The sequence below is a fragment of the Erigeron canadensis genome, chromosome 1, assembly GCF_010389155.1.
Source record: "Erigeron canadensis isolate Cc75 chromosome 1, C_canadensis_v1, whole genome shotgun sequence".
NCBI lineage: Eukaryota > Viridiplantae > Streptophyta > Magnoliopsida > Asterales > Asteraceae > Erigeron > Erigeron canadensis.
The window spans coordinates 23,976,378-23,995,723 of NC_057761.1; the positions used below are offsets into that span (position 1 = coordinate 23,976,378).

Below are 19,346 nucleotides of genomic sequence, written 5' to 3' on the forward strand. Positions count from 1 at the left end.
TAGGTGTCCACATTACCTAAACATCATCACATATCATCTTTTACGTTTGGGCCCTTAAACGTGCACGTGTCATGGCAACTTAATAAGTCTAGTGAACTAGATGAACGAGCCATGTAATCATGCACATTTCACATATCATTAACATATATCACATTTCAATCCATCTCAAGACATTACATATCATTTCATAGCATATCATCCAAAAACATATCATATCATAGCGTATCATAACAATTCATAACATCTCATAGCATATATCGTTGCAAATCATCTATTATCTCATATCATATATCATTTCATATCATATCATCTATTAAGCATACATAGCATCTCATATCAGTACGTATCATTGGGGTAGCATTTCAGGTTTTCATATGCATCTACATGGCCCATATCACCTCCTGTATAATCCCGAATACCCATAAGCAAACAAGATACCATTTGGAAAGTTATTATATGAAAACTATGTTTTTGTTGAACCCTCAGCATGTCAAAGTAGTGTATCTTACCTCGTATAAGTGTACAACAAATGATAATGTAAGTTACCGAGCTTTGCAAGTATTCCCGACTACCTATAATCAACATAGGACCGATTTATGAGTATAACGAGACTAAACTAACCTACTGTCTAAATACGTGTCGCATACCCTTTAATTACAGTCATTCCAAATAATAGTCTCTTTTTGACTATTACCCCATGAATTAGTCTCCTTTGGTCTATTCTCAACTTTTGTCTATTTCTAGACTATTACCCCAGGAATTAGTCTCTGTTGGTCTATTCTCAACTTTGATCTATTTCTAGACTATTACCCTAGGAATTAGTCTCTTTTTTTGACTATTACCCCAGAAATGGGTTTTATACCAGAAAAGACTCTTTTAAAACCTAATTGATGATTTAGCACCATCAATTGCTCCATGAACGAGTTATTAACAAAAATAGATCATTAGGTCACATTAAACAACCATTCCTAACATCAAAACTCGATCAATTAACCACAAATGAGTACCAACAACCCAATCCATTCTCCAAACCCTAAGATCTGAATTAAATCTATACAATTGATACATATGATCACAATCGAAGGGAAGTCACCTATATTACCTGTAGATGGTCACAATATTAAAAGATCTTGATCAAACTTCATTCAATCACTAAGAAATGGAGAGATTTGGATGGAGAATTGCCTTGAGAGTGAAAAGGGTGGCTATGGGGTTCTTTCGCTCGTAATGTGCAGATGGATGGGAATTAGGGATGCCTTATTTCCATTTAACCCCTGGCCGTAATCTCCTAATCTTGCACTTTGGGCCCCTCCACTATTAAACATCACTTTTAAGGTTTAAACGACTAACGAGAATACTTACCGACACACTAAACACATTTTAAGCACATTAACATGTACATCATTAAGGCATTAAAGCCTCACACATATAGCACATTAATCACGTATAAGCATTAAATCTCCAAGAGACTTAACAGACACGTAGTATTAACTTAACAACTCAAGTCAACCGTTAATCAAAAAGTTCGGGATGTTACATTAGTAAATATATAAAACTATAGGAATGCTTCAACGATGTGATGATGATGGTAGCAGCGATAACGATAGTAGTTGTGGTAGTGGTGGGGGGGGGGATTAGTATCGGTGGCGGCGATGACGAGGAGTAGCGTGGGTTATTTATGTAAAATAGGGTAGTGTAGTTATTTTAGATGTTAACAGGTTATGTTGTAAATTAATTTCATAAATGTATTATAAGCAAGTGTTTTCTTTTCTTTTTTTTAAGACAACCTGTTAGTTGGTTAGTGGTTCGAACAGTGACATCCAAGCGTACAATATGCTAGAGGTTGGTACCCAAAGGAACCCCTAGAGACCAAGAGTGCGATAACAAGACCTGCATGTGTCCGAAGAGGTAAATGCCCGAAATAATGAGGAATTAATTGTTTGTCATTCTAGCATAGATGCTACATTGACAAATTAATTACAAACAAAAGTTTATAAATTTATGTCATCAATCAAACATGGAAAGAAATACACGAAAGTGAACAAATATATTCATTTAATTGGTCCACCTCACATGATAAATTTATAAATATTTGTTTGTACTTTGCTTGTCATTCTAACATTTCTCTTTCAACATATCAAATTAAGTCGCTTAGAATAGAAATGAATGACATTATTAGTAGTTCAAATAAGCAGAAGAAAGGATGAAATGATTTATATAAATGTAATATATAGAAAAGCATGGAAAGACCAATCGATCATAGATCAACTGGTACTGTCACCATGTGACCACATGAATCTATAGATTAAGGTTGCAAGTCAAAGGTTCAAAATCTTGCCAAAGGTAAGAGGAGAAACTATACGTGTGAGAATGGTGAGTCACCAGACATGAATTCTATGCGGTGTGCGCTCTGTGTACCAAAATGGTATATGGGACCAAAGGGTTCCCACCCATTTACTTTTTTTTTAAGCATGAAAAGAGGTAAATTAGTTTCTATACAAATTTTGTTATAAGGTACATAGGAATGGCAATTATCAATTGACTTGATATACTGTATATCTCTATCATTCGATACTTGGTATGTAAGGTTAACTAATTAAGGACAATATGAAATTATGAATGATGCATTTAACATTTGGTTACGATTTACTAATGCCATCTTTGAATTACTCGATACTTATCATCATAATTCATAGCAGACTTTGTCAACTTTTGGATTAGTCATTCAAAAATTGAAGAAAATGATCCGATGGAGAGAGAATCGTATATTCTTTTTAACAATGAAGGTGATTAGGTGAAACTTTTTATTTCAAACACTAACAAGATTACAAGATACTAGTAAAAGAGAACACAAAGCTTGAATTCAAATTTAAAATAAATTTACATCAAACAAGAAAGACTATGCAACTTATGCCAATTGTATATTCATTTGTTTGTTAGATCGTGTTTTATATTTGCTAATTTCATACTAGCATTATTTTAATAATTTTTTAAATGTTGTTCTGTTAGAAAAAAAAAAAGAAAAAAAACGTCTTATGCCAATGGTATTTGGAGTCGTGTAGTATGAATTTCAATATGACAATTATCAAAAGGCATCATCTTATAACGTTGATACACTTGGGTGGCTTTTATTCAATAATTTTTGTGATATTAGTGTTCTAGTTGGCCTAGATTAATTTTCAAATTATTACTGTTTTAGTAAAATGTAATTAGGAAAAGTGATGATCTGTGTTGTTATACATTTTTTAAATGTGAATTTCGTTTGAAACTTCGTGTCATGAATCGACAGCGAAAGGTATAACATACCTTATTTTAACCGGGTCCGGGCTAAAGAGCTCCTTCAAAGTAAAAATGTTTATTTCATATATCCAATGGGGGAAAACCCCTACTAATATGCCCGTAAACACGACGATTAAAAGGGGTAAACCCCGCCCCCCAGTCTTGAACCTGCTATATCCTAATCAAGCCCTAATAAAAGGACTACCTATATCTCAAAGTTGACTGAATGAGGATTCGAATCTAGGACATATAAGTCACCATCAAACCACTTGTGAAAGATCTTCACACAATCACACATCCTAAATTTATAATGTATGTTACCAAAAAAACAACAAGAAAATGATAATAACAACCTTAAAGACTTTCAATAACAATTTATTACATACTTAAAAACTAGTACATTTTATTGTAAAAGTTACTCCTTGAATTTCTTAATAACAATATACAAATTTTAATGCACCAAGTTAAATTTTACTGAGAGCCTGAATTTTTAAAATCACATGTTAATTTTAATAAAATATTTAAAAATTATAATGTGAGAGTAATTAATCCAATTTCAATGTATAATAATACCACTTTCATTTCTTCCATATATAATTATATTATATATTTAACGGGTGGTACGCAAACCTTGATCAACAATTTCCGTTTCTTTGTTATCACCCCTAAAAAAAACCATACGGACACTACTCCGAAGACAAATTTCTTAGAAAGACTCGAACCCAAACCTTTATCTTTAGAAAAAGAAAACCCTCCTCACCGTGTAACATATGGATGGCTAATCCTTCTAAGAAGATTGGTTATACAAACATTACTATTTTTTTTTCTTAAAATCCACTAAATTCAATTCACGCCGTCTTTAACGTCATAGTGAAATAATCCAAACATGAAAGACCTTATTAATTTACCTATTTAAATTTGTGAAATGATATTCGTACAATTTGTTTTAATAGATTTATCACAATTATACATTATTGACTTGTATAATACAATTAACTGTTCTTGAGCATTAGCTTAATGATTGAAAGATCATCCTTCCATTCATGAGGTCTTGAGTTCAAGCCTTGAGGAGGACATAAGGAAGTCCCTTTATGAGGACTTGACTTGGGTTTACCTAGGTCTAAGTCTGAAGAGGCAGGGTTTACCCCTATTAATCGTCGTGTCTTCTGGCAGATTAGTAGGGGGTTTTCACCAATCGGGTATTTGAAATAGACATTTCTACTTCGAGAGAGCTCTCTAGCTCGGATCCGGTTAAGACAACGTATGCTAGACCTCTCGATGTCGAATCGCGACACGAAGTTTTCAGCGAAATTCACCTTTAAAAAAAATAATACAATTAACTGTAAAACTTATATATTATGATACCTTCATCAAATATATAAATATAATGATACAAATACCAACTCTTTAAATTTAATTCATTACTTACACACTTCAAATTTCGTTTGAGAAAAAAGTACACCACTAGCAAGTTGACGGTGTAGATATTTTGAAGAGGAAGGGACATGAGATATTTAGTTAGATGTTATGGTTTGTGAAGTGACACATGGGAATGGAGTTTTTTTTCTTTCTTTCTTTCTTGATTATCGTTCAATTGGTTGGATGGTGGGTTGGTCTCATTGGTAATTAGAATTCATTCATTGTGTTGCTTTTTATTGTGTTGCTTTTTTTAGACTTTTAATTAAATTACACTGACGCTCTTTTTGTGACACGTGGTGGGTGGCTTTTAGCTAAGTCACTATGTGTACGCGCGTCAACCCGCTAATCATGAATTTTTGTCTATATATATATTGCTTTTGTTATCTTTTAAAAATTGTAAACAGAAAATGACATTTAAGTTTTAATATAGCAAAAAACGAGGTATTGCAACGGGTGTTAACAGAATTGTTATATACTCCGTAATTTCGTATATTATTTATACTCGTTTTAGATTTTATAACAAATCATTATATGCATTATGAGTTGACTGTATATATAACAATATACAAATCTATTATACATACATTATTAGCAAGTTGTTACTCGTAAATGGTGATAAAGTTTTTTTCAAAAAGGAACAATAAAAATTCAAGTGATATATAAATATGAAGAATGATGAAGTTGAGTAATCATACAGTTTTGTACTCGTAATACATAGCGTAGGAGATATATATATATATATATATATATATGGGGATGGTAATATAAGGCTGTCGGGTATCTAAGCTTAGGTGTGGAACACTCACATATTGTTTTTTTAATCCATAAAAATCATGGGGGCCCATGCATTTATTCATTAAACAATAAATAGTAAATTATTAGTATGTGAGGGGTTCTACACCTAAGCTTAGGTGCCGGACAACCTTATATTTCCTTGTCCCTATATATATACATACTAATATATTAGCATGGTATCTACGCGTTGCAGCGGATATCATTGACAACGTGTTCGATGTTGTGATTACCAAAAACAAAAACAATTAATATAAGTTTGAGAAGTGTGAATATTAAGGGTAATTTAGAGAAAAAAATACTTTATTTCTTGAAATAAAATGAATCAGTTCTTTTTAATTTTAATATAGGTGATAATAAAAATAAATAAGTATAGATTTGAATTGAATAAAGGAGGATAATTTTATACATTCATATAGTTACATTTTTAACACTTAGGAGAGATAGTGATATATATTTTTTATAATATAGTATAGATAGAAAAAAAAAAATACCTACTTTCATGCTTTAAACTCTTACTAAAACTTCTAATTATATATTAAATCAACATATGTTTGTCCACTTTTAGGGACTGAACATAATTTCACAAGTCTCGTTCTCATTTCACCAGAAAGTAATACCGAATCCATGTCCATGGATGTACAAATTTACATCACACCATTCAAACATGCAACACATAGCTGTTTCTTAACAAATTTATCACCTCTTTAAAGTTATGGTTTAGATGTATGTACAATGGGTAGTGATATATAGACTATTTATACCGTTCAAACACTATCAAATTTATGTTTTAAGGTATCATATCATATCATATCATATCATATCATATGGTATAAAAGATATGAGTAAATAGTGTGTGAAGAAAAGTGTAATTGACTTGAAGATCAATAAACCATCAATAACATACCATTTGGTTGCTACCCTGAGATAAATTTAAGGGGAAAAGGATATATCCTTTTTTTCATCAACATTGTTCGGGGAATGATTATGCAATATTTCAAATGCACTATTATGCCAAATCATGTGAAAACCTACCACTTGATTGAAAATAAAATTTGATACATCAATCGATTAATAGAATATATCTATCATATCATAAAATGTTGAAAACTCTATGTATGCCAATTGGCTTGTGTGCAACTGAAAGATATTTTTTCATGCTCAAAGTTTTTTTTTTCCCCCTACATTTATTAAAAAGACACAGAAACATCAAACAATTTCACACACGAATTCCTACGTATATGTCATCAACTAAATTAATTTTTGATTCCACTTCTTTCATTTATCTCTATTTTGTAATGTGTTAAGACGGGTTCCAATTCTTGAACAAAGGTAGTCAAGAAAGATAGATATTGGTCAGATTCGAATATCTTTTTGTTGTTTTCTTTTAACTTCTAAAAGTTTTGGGCTCATCAAATAGTTCTCAAATGGGAGCCCCACACCCAAAAGATACCACAAATCCACAATAGATAGCATCAGAAATCTTGATTTTTTCATATACTGATAAATGCATTTCATACACTTGTTATAGAGAAATATCCCCCAACCCTTTTGTGTGGTCAAAGACTACTCTCGCAACCCCACCCGTACGAATGCCTCTTAGCACACATGGACATCTTTTTTGCCATCAACGTGAAACATTATCCATTGTGCATGATATTTGTTCCTTGGTTTGGGACTTCGGGTTGAGGACCGCAAGAGGGTGGTCATTGACATTGAATATTTGAATACAAAAGAAACCACAAATATAAAGGCCAAGCAAGCAGCAACAGCTTTGGCAAAATGGGTAGGCTTCCTTGAGAAAACACTTAAACAAAAAGCTGCACTTGGCTTAAAATCATGGGTTTAGTATCCGAAAGCGTAAGAAACTTTTACACATTTCTTATTGTATGAATGAAACTTACATTTGGTGCATTGTAGGAAGAAATTTTGTAAAACTGTTCAAATTATGTAACATTTTTATATGCACCAATCAGAAACTTACACGTGACAGATCATATCTTTTGCCACGTATACAATTTTACATTATTTGAACAATTTTCGAAAGTTTCTTCCTACAATGCACCAAATATAAGTTACATTCATACAATAGTAAAACTATAAAAGTTTCTTTCACTCCTAGATACTAAACCCTAAAATCATTTATTTCCATTGATTGGGTGCACTGGTACAGTTGACAAACGATTAAGAAAACAAACAAAAAGAAAGTGCATCATTCCTTTGCTTCAAAGCTGCATATTGATCAGTACTATATTAAATAAATGAGCAATGCCGCAATTTTAACTAACTTACTTGAGAACTGATCTATTTGGGTTGTGTTTTTATGTCTTTATGCCATATGCACAAGTCCTAAAGTTGGCTAAAAAAGTGAATACATAAAATAGGCGACCCGTAAGTATGACCCATATCGACCTAATACTCTATCTATAAAAACTTGAAACGTTTCAAGCATTGACAAAAAAAAAAAAAAAGAAGCTTTCATGTCAATTAACCTGCCATTGCCCATATCGACCCGTAAGTATGACCCATTTCAACCTGAACTCCCAAGCTGTAACCCTTCCCAAGATAACAAACATTTGCCACCCCTAAGAAGGCAGTCAGCAACTGATTTCATACATTTAAACTAACCTAACAAATGCACTTCTGATTTGGTTCAAAAACATATCTTTCATGTGCATGTTCATACACCAAAACGATAAAATATAGTAAAAATGAGAGGGTAAAATTTGTTTGTTTCGTGGCAATAGTCTAGGCTCACATACTGATCAGAAATATCTACCATTTAAAATTAGACTTCATTTAGAAAGCAGAGCAAATCAACATCCGCCAACCAAAATGTGGCTTCATCTGCAGATCCACAGCTCCTCTAGCAACCCCTAAGAAGTCTGTAGCAACTAGTTCGGAACATTTAAACCAAGCAACATACGCACTTCTGTTTTGGTTCAAAACATGTATTCACATCCACGTTACACTTTCATACACTTAAACTTAAAAAGACAACTATGAAGAAAAAAGTGCAGCATTTGTCTGTTTTACAGCAACAGTCTAGCATCGCATGATCAGAAGTATCTTCCAGTTAAAGTTGGACTGAGTTATAAAAGCAAAGCAAATCTACTTCCCTCGACCAAAATGTGGGTCCATCGGCAGCTGCATAGCTCCACTCAGATCTTTCAAAGAGCATACCATCTAGTTTTGTACTCATTTTGCATAAATTTCACAAAGCTTGGCTACAATTATCCTGCTTCAGTTTAAAGGCTGCTACCACCACCGGGCCTTGTTCATGTCCCTACAACATAAAGAAATCTCCAGAATGGTCAACAGCCATATCTTTCTCAGCTCCTTAACTTACATCCCATGAGAAGGCTTAATGCTTTATTGATTAAATGAAAGCTAAGCCTTTCAATACTATTTATTACATAGTCTCTATAAATGATTTTGAAATCACGATAACTTACCAGATCTCCCAAATAATGTTATTTATTTTTTAAGAACAATAGAAGAATAGAATACTAAATGCAAGACCGATATACTGATAATATGTTTACAATAATGAGATACAAAGGGTATATATAGACTTATGTACATAACATATATCAAGTCATGCACATAGGGGTGTAAAAAAAGGGTCATAGGGGGAACCCTAGCCCCGGTACGACAATCGGATACCACTAGGCCAACTCTTTGTTGGAAGAGATACACATTGGTCACAAGGTGCTTCGCCTGTGCACCAATACAAGAAAAAAGTGTGCGGTAAAACAAACATTTTGGAGGAAAAGAGCCAAAAACAGGACATCAGCATCAAAAGAAACCAACGGCATGCAATTGATGGATTTGTTTTACTTCAAATTCTGTGAATTGTACTAAACTTGGGACTTGTACGTAATAAGGGAGTGGGTATAGTTTCATATATTATACTTACATAGTTACATGCTCCATATGTTGGTATGTATAATGGAATGAGATGAAGGTTTAGGTCTGCCCTAACCTTCCTTAACTCCACATAACTAACCATTAAAGCATAACGGCAAGTAAATGAGACTGAAAAATGACTTAGTATGAACAGACTGGCAATGGTGCTAGAAAAAAAAAACTGTTACTAAATGAGTAACATGAACACATGCAGGCGTGTGGTTGGATCTCGAAATTTTCAGGTGACACGTCTAACTGAAAATATAGAACACGAACATGATGCTTGACTGCTTGTGATGCTTAATTTGCACTCTCAGACTCTCAGTGGGTGCAACACGGCTGCTTCATACATTCAAATTGGTACGTTCTGATGCCATTTAATTTATGACATAGTTGATTATAATCCTAATAGAAGACTTATATATAGATTTTGCATTTCAAAAAAATCCCGAAAAAAAGGTTATATATTTACCGAAATTTCCTAACAAGGTTACAACGGGTCAAGGGGAATGTAAGATGTTTTTGAACAAAAAAAGGGATTACTGGATTAGAACTTAACTTTTGTCAGAAAAAAGTAACACAACTTCATTAATTTTAAAAACAAAGTAAAATAATATCCAAAATGTTTTAAAAATAGATAACAAATAATCCAAAATTTTCTAATTGAGGAACCAAATTTAGTGTTCATAAAAGTAAATATTGCCTTTTTTTGCTAATTTTGAAACTTATGTTCCTCTATGTTAAAAATACTTTCGGTTCCCCTAAATAGGAAATTTATGTAAGTATTTTACACAAGGGTATATATAGACTCATATACGTAACCTAAATCAAATCCTACACACACCCGCACCTAAATTTGGTCGTCCGACCTACATTTGCATTCTAACACTATTCAAGCATGATAATGGTAGTATTGTACCATCTCCAAAATATATAGCAGCAAAGAAGCTTTACATTAGAAATCAGAAATCAGGTATCTGGAAATTCACACATAAGTACATAGGAATACAGCTTCCTGTAACTTTATTTATAAGCTGAGAATACACAAAATCTATAGGTCACAAATTTAACCGATTCACAAATTAATGGTTCATTATGAGTTGTATTTTGAATTAGATGAATTGAATAAAATAAATTTAAGCAAAAAGGGGAGCATTTCAGGAGGGTAAGAGGGTCCAAAGTTGGTCAAAATCTGATTTTAATGCATACAACCTCCTATATAATTTAAATTATTGCAGATTATTATCAGTGTACTTGTAAAGTTGTAATCATGAAACGAGCCATTTGATCCTTGCTACAACTATCCTGTTTCAAACCCGGCCACCATGACTCATTAAACACTCAGTCCAACCTACTCATCTCAACACCTCAAATAGACCTCCACACCTCAGATAAAAACAAAAACACAAACAGTGTGAAAATGTGAATAGTGCATAGGCACAGAGCATAACTTGTTAACAGTTATAGATAGTCCCAACCTATGGATGTAGCCAAATAAATGCACAATTAGTTAATGGTTACAAATATTTCCCAACTAAGAAAGGTGAATTTACTACACTTGAAATTACAGTGTAGTCAGGAAAGTTTGGTGTAATCAGAATTAAAAGTAGACAGGCATCACAGAAGAAGCTCATTTTCTACAAACTAATTCACTGGACAAAGATAACCAACCTCAATGAACAATTGGTAACTAAGGAGTAATTAAGACAAGATTATTAAAAAAATCTTCCTATGATCCAACAGACAATGCAGATAATCTTAACATTCAGATATACAAACAATCAAGATATATCTTAACCATAATTCTATTAAAAAAAATCCAATTAAAGATCACAGAGACCAGAAGCATCAACATTATAACACATAAACAGAAAGTACACGGACTAACCCTCTGAACACTGAAGAGCTTTACCCGTGGAGACTGAAGAATTTCTCAATTGCCCTCTTTTCTTCTTTATGTCACCACGCTCTGCTGCAGCCCATGACTTCAATGAAGAACAAGGCTGAAACTTCTTCCACACATCACCATCACCATTATGAATCAGAGACTTGTTTGTAATTATGTTATCACCACTCATCAATGACTTGCCTTTCTTATCGCCAACTTCCCAAACATTCTTTCTCCTATACAACGTCTTTTCAGATATCCAAGATCGGTTACTTGTATCGATAATGGTAACCTCTGTTTTCAAAGACCCTGAAAGATCCAAATCACCTTTCTCCTCCACTTTTACGTGCTCCCCTGACTTTCTCTCTCGATTTACTTCCCTAACAGTCCGTTTACGTTTTAAAGTCCTAGCCAATGGGAACAGCGCTATCTTTAAATCTTGATTGACTTTCTTGACTGTTCGTCTACGTTTCACAGTCCATTTCAACGGAAACGACCATGAAATCTTGTCTGAATTCCTTAAATTTCTCTTAGTATTTTCAGTGAGCTCTGAAAATACATCATTAAACCCACGCATCGCGCTATCAGCAGATTTATCAAGATCATTTCTTGTAACGGTGGGAGCAAGATCGCGATCTACATGCTTGTACAATCCAGAAAGAAAGCCTTCAAGGTCAGTATCATCGGTATCTGGAAACCCTTTGGAGGCATGGAGACGGCGAAGCCAATTAGATGTTTGCGCGATTGTCCAAATAGGGGAACTCATTGATTGGAGGCGGTTGTGATGATCAAAATGGGGAGGCGGCGGAGAAGACTTGGGATGTGAATTTAGGGTTTTATAATCCACAATAAGAAGGTAAATTTATAGGAGAGAATAAAAGAGAGTAATGTGGACTCTAAGACCTCTTTAATGCCCCACTTACATCAACATTGCAACTAGTTCCTGTTATTCTTATTTGAGTAAGCTACAAATTCTTCCCTGTGCTCAATCAGTGGTATTGGACTTTGTCCAAAAGATTCAAAATGCACAAATTGGGTCTAAAATAGTTTCAAAAGCACAATCAAAAGTCCATCCACGATTTGCATTGATGATCAGGGCCATGGTCAGGCATCTTATGTGCAAAGGTTAAAAGCTGAAGGGCATTTTTTTCAACCTTTTAAACTTGAGTAACTAGCCTAATGTGGTTCTTAAACTGGAGTATAAAGCCTAAAGGGGAAATGAAAGTCATTTCTTAAACTTATTATTTTTATGGAGCTCGCATGTAGAGAAAAAGCATGTCATGCAAATCAAAACTGCATACTTGTTAATGAATACGCAGAAGTGTTGTCAAAGGCGAGCGCCTCTTGCGCCTAGGCGCAAAAGGCGGGCGAGGCGCACTTCCAGCGCCTGAAACCCTAGGCCCAAGTCGACCATGAAAAAGGCAGTCAACGACGGTTAACTGTGGTGGTCAATGGCGGTCAAAATGGTCAAATGGGTCAAGATTCGACCAAATCATTCAAGATTCGGCCAAATCGTGGCTAGATCTAACGTATACCGGCCAAAATGAGTGACCATAGTCGTTTAAGAAGATTAAAGAAGAGAGTGAAAATATAAAATGGTGGGAAGAAAAATTATGTTTTTTTATATATGTTTGTAATAGTCTAATAATTTGAAGTTTTTGGTTGAAAAGTTTATATTGTTCGAATGATATTTGGTTTTATAACTGACATCTGATTTTTTTTACTATTATTTTTCACTATATATAAATTTTTTATATTCATTTACTTAGTGCGTTTTTTTTTCCGGGCGTGCGCTTTTTTGCGCCTCTCGCCCTATTTGGGGTCTTTGCGCTTTGAGGTCGCCTTCGCTTTTGACAACCATGATACACAGTAATAAATAACTAGTTCCTAGATAGCACAGTGTTATCTTTTCATAATCCAATGCGGATGTGAAATAATAGTAACACCCAATGTCGTCTTCCATGGGTTTTGGGTCCCAATACCTCGACGGTGTATGGGGGAGGTTGACATGTAGACAGCCTTACCTCTACTTACTTACCTAGGTCTATCAGAGACCATTGCCCTCAAAATGTTATGTTTCACATATAGTATGTCTATTATATCAAGTTTGTGTCAGACCGACCATCTTTCTTAGTTGCTGACTTATGATAAAACTGGTCAATAAAATTATAAAAACCATGTAAAGTAGCTGATACAACACCTCAGTATTCAACAAGAGATCTATATTGTATAAATACTTGATATATATCTCCTGTAGAACACAGAGAGGTCGTGTCAGTAGCATATCACTCATCAGTCCTTATTGAGAAAAATAAGCCTAAGCTGTTCAAAAGTGCAACCCTTATTTTTCAGGAGCACAATGCAAAAGAAGTTACCAAACATCCCATCTAGTGCTACTCAAGCATGAATATGCTGTTCTGTACCTTCTCTAAAAAGATGTAGCAGCAAGGATGCTTCACATTAGATAACAGAAAATACAAACATAGATTCATATAATTAAACTTGCGATAACTTTTTTTCAAAACTTCGGAAAAAACAAAAACACTAACACTTGCACAGACAAATGGGGAAACATGACTAATACAGAGGCATGGGGCATAATTGATTAACAGTTATAACTAAAAGATCTTCCCAGCCAAAGAAATGGTGCATGGGGGCAGAAATGTTACATGAAAGATTAGAAAAACATTTGAATTATATTAAGCTTAGCTTACAGTTACAGCTTATATGAACAATAAAGTATTTGAAAGTGATAACTTATATGAAGAATGAAGTTTCTAAATTTACAGTGGAACAGTCGTCGCTAAAAGGCCTCTTCAAAGGTGATAATGGTCTCCGCCAAGTAATACGCTTTAAATACATAGCCAGCAAGCAAGCAAATAGTCAGGAATTTAAGTTTCTGTAAGTACGAAATTACAGAGTAACCGACACGATGCATACATTATTCTTCTTTATGATCTTAACTATACACAGATCTGTTAGGAACTCGGGTCTAATTATTAACACACACACACAAATTGAAATCTGGAAATTACAAGAAAATAAAGAACACGAAGATTTAACGTGGTATCTCTCACGGGGGGCAACTAGGGTTTTACTTTTATTGAGTGATAATTAAACATGTACAAGAGATAGGTATTTATAGGCTACGTAATTAGGGATTAAAGCTTTTTCCCCAAGTAAACTAAGACCGTCTTAAACTTTAATCAGGGCCTGTGCACAGCAGCCCATCTAATAAGGCCTACTGCCTTTTATCAAGTTCTGGAACATGGCAGCCTAGTTGGGCCTAAGACAACATACGGCTAACAAGATCACCTTAGTTATCCAGGATCTATTCTCATCAAAGAGCAAACAAACAAACATGATATATCTTGACCCTGCATTTGAAATAAAATAACATTAAAGCAAGCTATTACCTGAGCAGATTTCGATTTGAACCATAGCGCCTTCCTGGTCAGCATAACTTAGTGAACTACCTAATTTCAACTTCAGTTTCTTCAACTTTTTCTCAATATTTTCTTCTGTATCTCGCAACTTTGACATAGAAATTTCCAAGTTCAATTTCCTTTTATGTACATAACCGTTCTCATTCAAACTCCCTTGCTCCTGTTTCTAATACACCCCTCCTCATTAACCCCCTACCTTTCCAATCACCAACTTCCCACACATCGTTTTCTCAAACTTCCAATTCAAAGCACTCATATCAATGTTTGATAACTGTAGCAGCAGTTTGTAATATGCCTAAACATCCGAACCACCTCTTTCCTTTTCTTTTTCTTCATCTTCTACAACCTCCCTCCTTGCCCTCATCTCTCTATTAACTTTTCGTGTACCACCCAAAGTCCACGGGAACACAATCTTAACCAACATCAATTTATTTCACACATGCATTTTGCAGCTCAGTAGAAGGTTATGTCTATCTAACCTATTTTACGCTCTTTCCGAGCACACGCTTCAAAAGAATTCTCTTGTATTGCAGGAGAATAATGGGCGGTCTAGATCCGGTTCATACTCCTACCGCTCCATTTTCCCTTCCCCTGCAGCGTTTCAGAACCTCAAGTAGAATACAAATTACCTCTTTTCCATCTTTTATGTTTGGTGTGATAGGAATGTGAAAGCCTCTGGAGCTACGGAGGTGGTTGAACCATTTAGATGACGATTTGGCAGTGGATGCTGGTTATGGAAGAAAATAGTGACTGTAAGTAGCTATGATTTATACTTGCTCTCTCCCTGAAGTGGATGTGGAAAAGCGGGCGCTAATGCAAGGAAAGGAGGTGTTGTTCGTCCACTTCTGCTCCAGCTGAGAAATGACCTTGTAGTCAGAGGAAACTCAAACATCCGATATGACGCGGTGGAGTTTTGTAAAGTGGCTTGGAGAGAGAAGATTTGGCAGATATAATTATCATGCTCAGTGTTCATTGACGGGAAGAAAAAGGTAGATTCATCGGTTACAAGGATGAAACAAAAAAAAGAGTTGGTACACGTGGACTCTTACACCTCGTTCATCCAGCTTCATTTTCTCCTTTCCTTATCTTTTTCTTTCATCATCCTTGCAACGCTTATCCACAACATTTATGTTGACTTAAAAATTAAGTATTTGTCACTCTAAAGTTGAGATACAACGAATGTACCAAATTCTTTTGAATACACATTTAATACATTCTTTATTTCTCAAGCATTCTTCTTTAGGATGTAAAAAGCATATTCAACTAACATGCACTAGATATATTTTCCAGTTTTCCAAAAAAATCTGTGTATTGAATGCATCTTGATGATATCTGGTAGGAAAAACAAATGTGTCCAAATAAATGTTCATATAAGCCAGATATATGATTTACGGAAAAGGAAGATCTAAAAGTTTGTGCCAGTGTATCCAGGGAAATAGATGTCTTGACCAATGGATAGAAAATCCTATTAGAGCACACAAGGAATGTGTGACAGCTTGTAGGAGAGGTCAAGGTGATAGAGTAACAAAAAAGGACTCTAAGAAATGCAGAGCAGCAGTTTACTGCTCTTGGATCACAGCCTACTTTCCATATTCATAATGCAAACATATATCAAGATCAACTGGACAGCTTTATATCCGTTATTGTTCTAATGGGTATTTATTACTTATTTGGTAACGTCATGTGGCACAGCCAGTGAGACTCTAAGTGTAATCACCTATTTAAGCGAAGAAGTGAAAAACTTCCAATATACAACATCAAGTGTATTTGTTGATGGATTTTGTTTTTTTGAACATTATTTGTTGATGGATTAATGGAACCAAAGATGATATTCGAGCAGTAATTGATACAGCCCCTGAGCCAATAAATAGTTCTTATAAATTTTGATAGAAGGTGCTTGTAGTCTCACAAAATATTTAACTTAGCAAAGATAACCAATACTAGGTAAGCAAGCAAATTCTAAGAATTTAAGCTTGTTCAGCATGTATAAATAGAGCAATGACACGGTAATTAACACCATTTGATAATGCTTCCACATATGACTAAAACGGTAATGCTAATAATCTTCACATATCCAAGTCTACAAACTAACAAAATCATAGAGACCACATGTATTAACATAAAAACACACAAACAAAGAAATGAACAAAAGGTTACCTGTGCAGACCATAGTAAACTACACAATTGTATGAAGCTTACATGTATCGGAAAAAAACACACAAAGAAAAATGAACACAAGCTTCACCTATACAGACTCTGGCAGATGGCACATATTTATCAATTTTTTATGGAAAAAGAGCAAGTAGTTTTGGTTGCAATGTGTATTCAAAACTGGTCCAAAATCATCACCTTGGGCATTTCGGTTAAATGCACATTTAGTAGGTCTGTTATGACATGATTGTTTCAAACCGCCATCCTAGAAGATGGTTATGCCTTAAAAACAGGTCACGGAATCAATTAAAGTAGCTCATCATTCATCAGTTGCCTATTCTTGGTAAAATTAAATCTACGCCTTTTAAATATCCATTCTAACACACACTATTGAGGAGCACAACGCATAAGAAGTTAGCACACACCACATATAGTATTAATCATGATAATGGGCTCTACAATACCTTCCTGAAAAGATATAGCCATACAGAAGCTTCACATGATAACTTGGGAAATACACGCATAGATATATATAACTAAAGCTTCTTGTACCTATTTTCCGAACTTGGATAGAAATGAATACATAGAAACCCAAACCTCAAAGATACAAATGCAAACGCTAACACAAACACTAAAAGATGAAGAAACATGATTAATATGTTTGCACAAAACACGTTTATAGCAAGAAAGCTGACTTACATAAACTTACGATTACAACTTAAATGAGCAATAAAGTTTTCTACTTTCTAAGTTTAAAGTAAAACAGGCATCACTAGAAGGCCTTGTCAATGGTCCTAATAATCTCTACTAAGTCACTCACTTCACTCCACTCCACTCCACAAGCAAGCGGATTGTCTAAAATCTGAGTTGTTGTACATAAATACTTAACACGGAACATTTATGATACTTCCATTTCCATATGATCTAAACGGCAATGTGTGTCACCTTTACATTCGGGTCTACTCTTGTCAAGAAGCAATCAAACAAAAAATATCTATCTTAAATTTTCATTTAATCGAATCAAATGGCATTACCTGAGCAGATTTCATCCGAACCATAGGTGCTCCTCCATCCATATCTACATAACTTAATGAATTACAAAAAATCAACTTCTTTTTCTTCTTTATTTTCTTTTCAACATCATTTTCTTCTCGAAACTTTAATTTTTTCTTCTTCTTATATACATCGTTCACATTCTCATTATCGTCCCGTTTTCTCTTGTTTCCAAAACCACAATTCCTCAACACCCCTTTACCTTTCGTATCCCCGACTTTCCACACATTCGTTTTCTTTTTTCTATACAATACCCTATCAAACTTCCAATCCGAAACACTCGTATCGATAACAGTAACCTCGGTTTGCGAATACCCTGAAGCATCCCAATCCTCTCCCTCCTCTTCTTCTTCTTCTTCCTCTTCCACAACCTCCCTTCTCTTCACCTTCACTTTCACCCTCACTTTTTTTTCACCAGTCAAAGTCAACGGAACCGGCACCTTAACCTTCCCAAAAGCATCCGGAATTTGCGGAACCGAAACCTTAACCTTTCTAACAACACCCGGATTTTGAGGAACTGAAACATTAACCTTTTCAAAAGTATCCGGATTTTTCGGAACTACGTAAAACCTAGGACAATGTTGTTTCCTAGTAATCTTTTTCTTAATAATTCTTGTTGGGTTTTCATAATCTCCCATACAAAACAATTCAGATAATATATTGTTTATCAAATCAGACCCATTTTGATTTTCATTATTATTATTATTAGTGTGTTTTTGAGGGATATTTTTGGTGGGTATTGTATGATGAGTTGGTGGGTCTATTTTGTTGGAGAGAAAGTGATCGGAATCTTGGAAGCCTTTGGAGGTATAAAGGCGTTGGAGCCATGTGGACGGTGGTTTGACGGTGGTGGTGGTGGTTGGAACCAATTTGGGTGGTGAAGTTGTCGGAGTTTCTTCATCGGAGTTCATTAGATTCAACAGTGAGAAGTAGCTTGTTTCAGCTAGCTAAAAACAAAAAAAAAAATGTTTGTTTTCAGCAGGGCTTGAAACTGGGAGTCCTGCCTTTGAAAAACCGATATCATTTACTAATTGGTTGTGCTTGAGATCAGGTTAATATGATCTCTTTGGAGGTTAAGGAGAGGTTGGTTCAACAAGAACAACAACTGTACACCCAATCAAAAGGAATGTGGAGGTGCCTCTCCCCAAGGACCTCCGGCCAGGAAGATGTAAAAAGGTAAAGTGTTTATATCTATATATCGAGACTATGATAAGACGATATATTTGTCAGTTGGGTCCGCCGGGTATGCCACCTTACGAGTAGGGAAGGGTAGCCAACGTACAGCAACAAAACCTTAGCACACTACATAAACTCTAGTAACCATAGTACGCAAATAACAGCATAAAATGTAGGAGCATAATAAACAAAGCTTTCAACAAAGACAACCAAACATATATTATGAATTGACT

The 19,346-nt window shown here is 34.7% G+C and overlaps 1 protein-coding gene across 2 annotated transcripts; it reads right to left on the reverse strand.

The window, feature by feature from the left end:
- Nucleotides 1-8,252: 8,252 nt before the first annotated feature.
- On the reverse strand, nt 8,253-19,018 carry LOC122585262. Of its 2 annotated transcripts, none has more exons than XM_043757380.1 (2): nt 17,919-19,018; nt 8,253-8,776 (listed from the first exon to the last, which is right to left on the reverse strand). In XM_043757380.1, the coding sequence occupies exons 1-2, from the start codon at nt 18,846-18,848 to the stop codon at nt 8,705-8,707; spliced, it is 1,002 nt and encodes a 333-aa protein (XP_043613315.1). In that variant the 5' UTR covers nt 18,849-19,018; the 3' UTR covers nt 8,253-8,704. The 2 variants fall into 2 exon arrangements, with proteins under 2 accessions (XP_043613315.1, XP_043613316.1); XM_043757381.1 differs by lacking the exon at nt 17,919-19,018 and adding an exon at nt 11,288-12,400 and having other exon boundaries at nt 8,730-8,776.
- Between the last annotated feature and the right edge of the window lie 328 nt (nt 19,019-19,346).